We start from the raw sequence: 9,015 nt of genomic DNA on the forward strand, positions 1-9,015 counted from the left end.
AATGGGTGAGAAGTAAGAGATGTTTTAACAGGAATAAGATAAAATTAGTCAGGTTTCATAACGGGTTTTAAAAAATTCAAGCAGTATTTAGAAATAAAATAATTTTGCTCCTGCATCTGTAGCTTGGTGCTATGATGTCAAAGTGCTCCTGCCAGACATAGGTGACATCTCGCCCTCACCTTAGGCTACAGGGTGGCTTGGGGAAGTGGCCTGCCCTGCAGCTGTCATGCTGGATTTGCAGGAGATTGTTCAGATTCTGGTGCTTTTCACACTCATTGTGTGTTGCAGAAATGCAATCTCCTATGCAGCACTCAATGTAATCAATTAATAATGGTAGTTATTGCAATGAGTGTCTTTGTGCTTGTTTTACTCTCGTTGCCTGCCTAAGTTGGAAAATCGTAATTTCTACAAAGATAGCACTGGGCAACTTGAAGCTTTAAGAAGTATTTTCTATGTTATTTTTGTTAAGTGGCCTACTTATGTATTTTATAGGGAAATAAGACTTTTGCTTTTAAAAAGTTAATGGCTTTGTTAAGAGAACTTCCTCCACAGAATGGAAAGCACAGCACAAGTCATGTAAATACAGTGCCTTGGTAGGGGTTTTGCAATTTTCTGACTCCAGCACCCCAAAAGATTCCCCCTCGAAATAAGTTATGGATTATCCATACAGATCCAGTGCCAGAATTAGGCTTTCATTGTACTGCTAGTGAATTCAGATGAAAGGCTTTTGCACAGACAAGATTCTCTTTTCACAGGATGAGTAAGGTAAATCCTAAATCTACTAAAAGCTGACATGTTTCAGAGAGAAGATGGTGCTATTCCTACTACCTGGGCAAAATAAAAGTATTAAGTCCAGTATAGCCCTATATAGCCCTGCCCATCATCATTTAAGTTATTATCTAAAATGTGGTTTGATTAAGTCTTTTATTATTGGAACTTTTGGGAAGTACTGGCTTGTATATCTAAACTGTTTTTTCCTTGCAGTGACTAAAAGTAAAGAAGTAGAAATATATATGGTTAAACACTTCCGAGTGGATCGAGAGGAGAAATATGAAATAATTGAAAAGTGGCTTTTGAAAGATCTGGAGATGATTGATGGAAAAGAAGCAGATACTGTAAGTGTTATGTATTATTAAATACATATATTAGAGTATACTTTTCTTGTATTGCAATTTGGGATACAAGTATTAAAATGTAATTAAAATGCATTATCTGAGAAAGAAAGTTACATGAAAACCAAAATAAATCAAACCTTGAAGGAATTTTGGTCTTACTGTATGTGAGAGGCTCCACATTGAATTTGCACTGTTGCAGGGGAGAAGGAAGGAGAGATTTTCTTGTTTGTTGTAATCTTTTTAATCTCTCCGGATGAGATCTGAGGGAGAAGCTCGATGTTTTCTAATTTGGGAATAAAAGTTCTCTACCTGCAGCTTCCAGTGTAAATTGGAGTTAATCCTCTAGATTTTAGTGTGTATTGGAAAACAAAATTTCATTAAATATTTTTATGGAAACTTTGAATGTATGAACCTGTTATCTGTGGACAAAGTCAATGTGTAAAATAACATGCAAGTGCATTGTTTGGTGTACCAGCTCACAAAATTATGCCTCTTTCACATAGCTTAATCTCACTTTACTTGAATCAACTAAATATTTGTGTATTTGTGTGTGTAAACATGAAACAGCTTTGACTAGATCTGGCTGACCTTGCTGCTAAAAAAGTCCTAATCTCTCGGATACAAAATGGTAAAATGAGGCTGGAGTAGTACGATACAGAACGCGAAAAGTAGAATTAAATCTTATTTTACAAAAGCTAGAAGAATATGCCAAGGAGAATATCTTACTGCGTGTATGAGAAGACATTTCAGTAGTCATCCATGCATAATAAATGTAGTCCAGGAAAAAATGACTTTTTTCCCTTTGAAAGTGCTTTCAAATGAACATAAAATAGAATTCAGATTACATTATCTTAGTGAAAGAGAAATCAAGAGCCCACAAGAAAGGTTTCAGAGCCTTGTTCCAAGGAAAATTACAAACTGTGGTTGTTCTCATTCTGTCCTGCACACATCACACTCAAGTCTAAAACTAGGAACCTGGGAGACAGAGGAGGTGAGCTAAGCTTTAGAGGCACCCTGTGGGCTCTTTGCAGTTTAGGCCAGAGGGGCAAAAAAGCCAAAACTAACAGTCCTTTACATCCCTTCTCCAAGTTATCTTGCTTCTGGAGATATTCCTGTTCCTTCCTCAGCCAAGGCAGACAGAGGATTTCCTTATCATTTGCCTGAATTAATTGATTTCAGCTTTTTTCTGGTCTTGTGCTAAAATACCCTTCAGAGGTGATTCAGCCTTCCATAACTGGGATGATCAAAATCTGCCTCATTTTTGGTTAAAGAAAAGCGTAAATGAACCTCAAACTCCTAATTATAGGGTGATTGACACTGCTATAAATATTCGTAATAGTTATTCATATCCATAGAATTGAACAGAATTTAGCTGCTGCTAGAATTAATTGTGCCAAAGAACCAGAAAGCACAGAGAATTACTATTTAGGCAGGAAGGGCAATCAATAGTCTTTCTTCTGACAGGCATATAGGGTTATAGTCCAAGGCAAGTGCTTTTCATATAGTGTGTTTTAGGCAACAGGACAAATTGGTTCATTTCAAAACAAATCAAAAAGATTATATAATCCCAATAAAGTGCAGCGTATCACTTGGCCAAACTCTTGAAAGTTTTACGCAGGCAAAACTTCTGATGGCAAAGAATTGCAGCTAATTCTAAACTGCTATATTGTAAAGTTTTAAAAGACCCGTAAGTATGAACGGCAGAAATATGCATAGTCCTTTAGAGTCTATCAAACTGAGAAAAAGCCCTGATGGTAGCTGGGCAGGGAACAACAGGTTGCTGTTCTGACATCTGTAATGCATGTAATAATTTCATTCTCTCTCCATTTTTTTAGGATAATCCATATTTTGATATGCACTTCCACAAAGTCTACAATCTGGAAGCATATAGTTGTGCATCTAAATATACCTTTGCTCGAACACTAAACAAACTGAATGAAACGTATCTTAAGAAGGACTTGAAGATTGTGAACTTTGATGACACCTACTTAAATGATGATTCAATCTGGTCATCCAACAATAGGGATTGCTTAGTACTTATGAGGATATGTTTTTATGCTTCCAACCTTTTATGTCTCTCCTTGTGTCCTTTGTCCTAAAGATACATTTTCTAACATTAAGGTGACTGGTTGACTTTCACTGACCAGCATTGCATAAATCATCTGATCAAAAAGATAGTAAGTTATATGCAGTATCTGCTTTTTAATTTTACATATAAGTAAAAAATGGAACATGGTTTTTATATAAACAATTGACCATTCATTTATATATATTAGGAGGGCCTCACTCTGGCAAATACTTATGTGAACATGAGACTTTCAACATAGGACTAGTAATTCTTATGGTCAGTGGTGATTGCTTATGTAAGTCAAGTTCAGCATTTGCTCATATGTTCATGGAGGTATAAATTTTATGTCATTAACAGCTTGAAATATTTTTAAAGTATTAAGAGCATGAACAGTTAATTTACATCCTGGAAGTAGAAAAAAGAAAGCAACTAAATGAGTTCTGTATGAGAATGATGCACATTTCCATTTTCAAATGTGTTGAAATACAGAACTCTGTTAAAGAGATCACAGCTACATCAAAACAAGAATCAAACCCTCATCCTGATGAATTGAGGTACCATGGGACCAACTTGTCACCTACGCAGTTACTTTGTTTTTTCCTCAGAACATTTGGTTCTCCCTTTGGCCTTCCCAGTATTTGTGGTACTGCCTTAGAAACAGAAAATGAATGTTCTTAAGCAGAAGTGCTTTATTTGTCAGACCTTTCACAACTTTTTTCTTTCACATCATTAACAGCTTCTTTCTTGCACTTTATTGCTTATGTATATGAACAGGTGTGGTGAGGGAACAGAAATTGTTTATGTCTTCTCTATGTTTGGACCAAGAATTAACAAAATACTATGTAAACAGTAGTTGTTGGCTACTACAATTACTGTGTCGACAAGTGATAGACTTTTCAAAATTCATAGAATTATGAGACTAATTTTCACCAGTTTCTAGATGTAGAGTTACATTTAACATGGGGTGGAGTCTACTGAGTGGTTTGGAACATCTCACCCACAACAAAAAATAACGGCTGGACTTATGACAGTGTTATAATACAGCAGAAACAGGATGAAATAAACCTGTATTGAGCAAGAGCTGAAGAGAAGCAATGTTGATAATAAGAAGCATGGTGATATTGCCCAGTGTCAGTCAGCTAAGCTAGCTGGCTTCTCTTCCCAAAGAAATGCCAACCCAAAAGGTCATGCAGAGAAGCTTCTGGTCAGAACATCCTGCAAGATAAAATTTGCTTTCTCTTTTGGCAGCCAAGAGAGTAAAGGGAAACCAGCTGTGGACTAAACCAGCGATGTACCTAAAGCTGACTGATGTAAATAGCTTCTAGGAAATCACGAGCTAGTTAATGTCCTCTCTCGGTACCTGCCATCTGTAAAATGGGATAGTCACACAAGGGTACTGTCACTCATACTTCACTGTTGTCTTTCACATGAACTCCTACCTTTGAAAACATTTGTGTAAATGTACTTTGGTTTCAAAGTTGAAATAACATCCAACAAGGGAGAATATATTTGAAAAACTTTATAAAATGTACAGCTTTCGACTTTACTTTTAAATGCTATCCTATTGCTTGTATATAGGAAAGGCATACATTTGATTAGCTAATCTGCAGAAGTTATATATTTATTCTAGATGTATGTTGTAAATTACATTAATTCTAACCCAAATCTTAATAGTTAGGTATACCTTGGCAGTTATGAAGGCAGTTTATGTGGGCAACACAAATCTTCTGCTGGAGTTTGCCAGCTAAATACTAATAGAGAGAAGGGCTGTATTTATAATAATTGTTTATGAAATGCAGTTGTTCTTTTCAGAATGTCTTTGGGATAATCCAGTCCAAGCATATGTGTTGTAACATTTGATCCATAGCTACAAGAAATATTTGCCCAACATCCAGGTCCCACAAAAACATCTTCAGTAGCAAGTATAATTCAGACCACTGTTATCTGTGATACATTGTCTTGTTTGGACTGTGTATTAATTGTAGAGGTGACAGTGTTTTCTGTGATCTTTACAAATTCTTTGCTTAAGAGGCACGAGGAAATATTTTCTGTGTGGAAAAATACCCATCTTTCATCTTATAATTGTAATAAAAACATAGAACCTCTAATAATAAGCACTTCAGGGCATTATTTTGAAATAAAGCAGAAGTCTAGTGAATTCCTGACCAATAACTGTATTGTGTTAGAAACTGATAAGCTAAAAATGACCATAACCTTCAAACATATTTAAAAGACTTGCATCAGTAGTTTATATCTTTTTATTCTTGTACTGTATAAACATTAAACTGACTATATTAGAAGATGAATAAGCCTGTATTTTATGTTCAATAATATACAATTAAAATCAGTTTGGCATTTTTTCTGTCTGATAACATAGTATTTCAGACATTCTTCACTAAGCGATCAGACTAAACAAAAGGAAAGGAGAAGTCCAAGTAAATTATTTCAGTTATTATCAAAAGGAAAAAATACTTTAAAAGATCTTTGCAGACCTAAGACTGTTACTTTGTAGTTATTATAACACAGCTGCACCACAGGAGATAAAGAATATGTGAAATTATAAATGGAAAAGACCTGACAGGCTATATCACCCACCTTTCAATTAATGTGGAATTGTTTCCTACATCACATTTCTTGACACTGGATGTACAGAATGTAGTTTGAAATACAGTATCTGGGGATTCATCTGCTTCTCCTGGAAGGCTTCTCCAGAATTGAATAGGAAGAAATTTACAGGAGTAAAGGATTATCAGAAATGCATTTGTAGCATTCTTATAAAAGGTTTCAACTAAATGATGGAGTGAATTGATACTTGAGATTATGGATATAATGTGGATTTTCTTCAGAAGACAGGAATTGTTATCAGCCGTATCTGTTCTGGAGAAAAGAAAAATATGGCAGCCTGAAAATGAAGAAGAGTGATGATGAGCTAACAGAACTTTATCTTCACTTGTAAGAGGCAGAGAGAGAATAGAGACTGTCATAAAATACATTATTTTTTTTCATAAGTGTGTTTTTTTAAAAACTCTTTAACCAACATCAGAATTAAGAATACAGGGAAACCTGAGAAAAGAATTTGAGAATATTTTGTATGTAGCATTTATAAATACTGTATTTGTCTTATTCTGTACTTGAAAAAATACATCAGTTTCCTGCAGCTCCGTGCTATAAAACGTATTTAACACCATCACTCAGATAAGAGAGTTCCATATCAACAAAAAATACACTGGTGAAGTTCCACTGGAGTTGACGGATTTAAGATAATTTTCACCATCTAAGACCCATGACCTTGCATTTAAAACAGAAGGACTCTTTTCCTGTGTGTTTATCTTTCATGGATAACTCATCTTTTCCTGCATCTGAAATTAAGCAAACACAGATCAATGCATAATTTTTAAAATAATGTTGGAAGTGACGCAGAGCAGGGAGCCTGTTCTGGACTGTGCCTTCTGGGTTACGTCTCATTCTTCTCCTTTGTATTTTGGAGTCATACATACATTAATCCACCTCTTCACAGGGAAAGCCTACACTGCTTTCCCTGTCCCTTACCTATTCCCCAATACCTTGAGTCACTTTCAGCATAAATCTGTCTTCTTCCAGCAAAGCAGGGGATTGTATCACATAATTTGTAACACGTAATTTAAGAATATTTTGTCTTGAGTTCCAAGTCCATATTGGAAGATCAAAGGCCCTTTCTAAAGAGCATCTGTGGGAAGCTGAAATAGGAGGGGAGAGAATGGCACTGTGCATCCTGGAAGATGATCTCAAGTCAGTTTTAAAGTGTGTAACCACATTTTAGCATTAACAAACCACATTTCAGGGTGGTTTTTGTCCTTTAGCAGAATTAACAGTTTCTAGCAGGAAACTAGAAGGGTTTTCACTGATACCAACAACAGCTTATGAAACCTTGTCCAAATTTTTTATGGCTGCCTTGTCCAGTCGTTATAGATCTGGCCAGAGACAGTTACATTTTGTGGCTGAATTGAGAAATTACCAAACTGTAACTTCTCTTTTAACCTTGGCCCTCATGAATGATGTATTGTAGAATTATACAGCATGTTGTTTTATAAGTCAGAAAATAGAAGACCATTCAGCAAGACTCTCTTGGTCAGTAATGTTTAATGCTTTTAGTGAAGTGGAAAAATGATAGAGGAATGATGAAATCAGTTTTACATGTTAAAAGTCTACATTTTGGCAATTTATAACAATCAGTTAGAAAATATGCTTGTTGTTCTTTAATGGTTAAGGCCTGGCTAATACATTTTATCAGCCATACCGTAAAGGCACACTGATTATTAATGTGAATATCATACAGTTCAAGTAATCTGTAATGAATTCAGCCTTTCCTGAACTCTGCATGCAAGCACTGAAGAAATACTATTTTAATTTACATTAATAATGCTAAAAATGAGTTAAGTGTATCGATCGTTTGGAGAACCTCTGTCGCAGCGAAGTTTGAACTGGAAGGTAGTTCCAATTCTCATTGAATTCATCAGTGGCTACAAGTACCTATGGCCAGATTTGGACATCATTTCTCATGGTTAGATGCCAAATTCTAAATTTCATGATCACTAGTCACAGAGTAACTGTTCCCTTTGAATTATCACTGGAATCAGACTGTTAGTTACTAAGGTTGCTTCTGCTTAGGGGTAAAGCCAAAATCTGAATGCTTTTCACAGAAGTTACATAAATCCTGATGCTGTGGCCAAACTGAATTACAGCATGTGGTCAGAGATGGACTTTTCTGTCATTTAAAATTCGAAGATACTGTCATATTGCAATGTATTGTATGCCTTTTTCAACCCCAGGCATATCTGCATTTATTTTGTGAATACACTTGTCTGCTAAAAGACATAAAACTTCTTAATAACTCTGCCATGAAGTCAGTTGAGAACACAGACATCAGATGTAAGTTGACAAGACACCAGTTTTGCTTTTGCCGCAACCCATGTCATTTCTCCCATGGCATTTCGCTGTTCTGTTACAAACTCTTTGATGGCAAGAGTTCTCACATCACACAGGCAATGCCACCACTCGCAGGTCATAATACAGAAAGATCATATTTGCATTATTTTTCTTGCTGTTTTATGTCTTGTGATTACACAGCAGGGTTTTACCTATCAAATGGTTTGGGTTGGAAAGGACCTTAAAGATCATCTAGTTCCAACCCCCCTGCCATGAGCAGGGACATCTTCCACTAGACCACGTTGCTCAAAGCCTCATCCAGCCTGGCCTTGAACACTACGTAGTGGTTTCACTTGGCTAGCAGCCTAACACAGCGCTTGCTCACTCTCCCCTCCCCGACAGGGAATAGGGGACAGAATTGGAGGGCTAAGGGTAAGGAGGCTCGTAGGTTGAGATAATAGCAATTTAATAATTGAAATAAAATAAAACTTCAAATAATAATGTATTAAAATAACAATGATAATAATAATAAAACATGAAAATGAGTGATACACAGTGCAATTGCTTACCACCCACCGGCCAAGCCTACCCTGTTCTTGGATAATGATCCCAGAGAAGTGACAATCCCAAAAACCCAAAACCACAATCCTGGAAGAACGAGAGCCCAGGTGAGAGAAGAGCAAGAAAGAGACCCTCATTAATATACTGAATGTGACATTACATTATATGGAATATCCCACTGGCATATTGAAATGCCAGTCTGGCTTACTGATTTAATATTCTTCACCTTCTCTTAGACCTTGCACCTGCAGACTAGCAAAACACGTAGTCCAACTTCCAGTGACAACTGAAAATATTAGCATGTTATCAACATTCTTAGAATCATAGAATCGTTTAATTGGAAAAGACCTTTGAGATCATCAAGTC

General features: G+C 36.1%; 1 protein-coding gene across 1 annotated transcript; it reads left to right on the forward strand.

Annotated features, from left to right (window-relative positions):
- The first annotated feature begins 986 nt into the window (after positions 1–986).
- EXOC1L (exocyst complex component 1 like) lies at positions 987–3,214 on the forward strand. Its single transcript, XM_029084281.1, has 2 exons — positions 987–1,115; positions 2,951–3,214. The coding sequence occupies exons 1-2, from the start codon at positions 1,014–1,016 to the stop codon at positions 3,212–3,214; spliced, it is 366 nt and encodes a 121-aa protein (XP_028940114.1). The 5' UTR covers positions 987–1,013.
- The last annotated feature ends 5,801 nt before the right edge of the window (positions 3,215–9,015 follow it).

The sequence above is a fragment of the Antrostomus carolinensis genome, unplaced genomic scaffold (genome assembly GCF_000700745.2).
Source record: "Antrostomus carolinensis isolate BGI_N321 unplaced genomic scaffold, ASM70074v2 scaffold19323, whole genome shotgun sequence".
Taxonomy (NCBI): domain Eukaryota; kingdom Metazoa; phylum Chordata; class Aves; order Caprimulgiformes; family Caprimulgidae; genus Antrostomus; species Antrostomus carolinensis.

Excerpts from the sequence above, each read along its gene's own strand:
- EXOC1L (XM_029084281.1), top strand. The coding sequence starts at position 1,014 with ATGGTTAAACACTTCCGAGTGGATCGAGAGGAGAAATATGAAATAATT. Across the intron at positions 1,116-2,950 it reads ATGGAAAAGAAGCAGATACT|GATAATCCATATTTTGATAT; the intron begins GTAAGTGTTATG and ends CCATTTTTTTAG.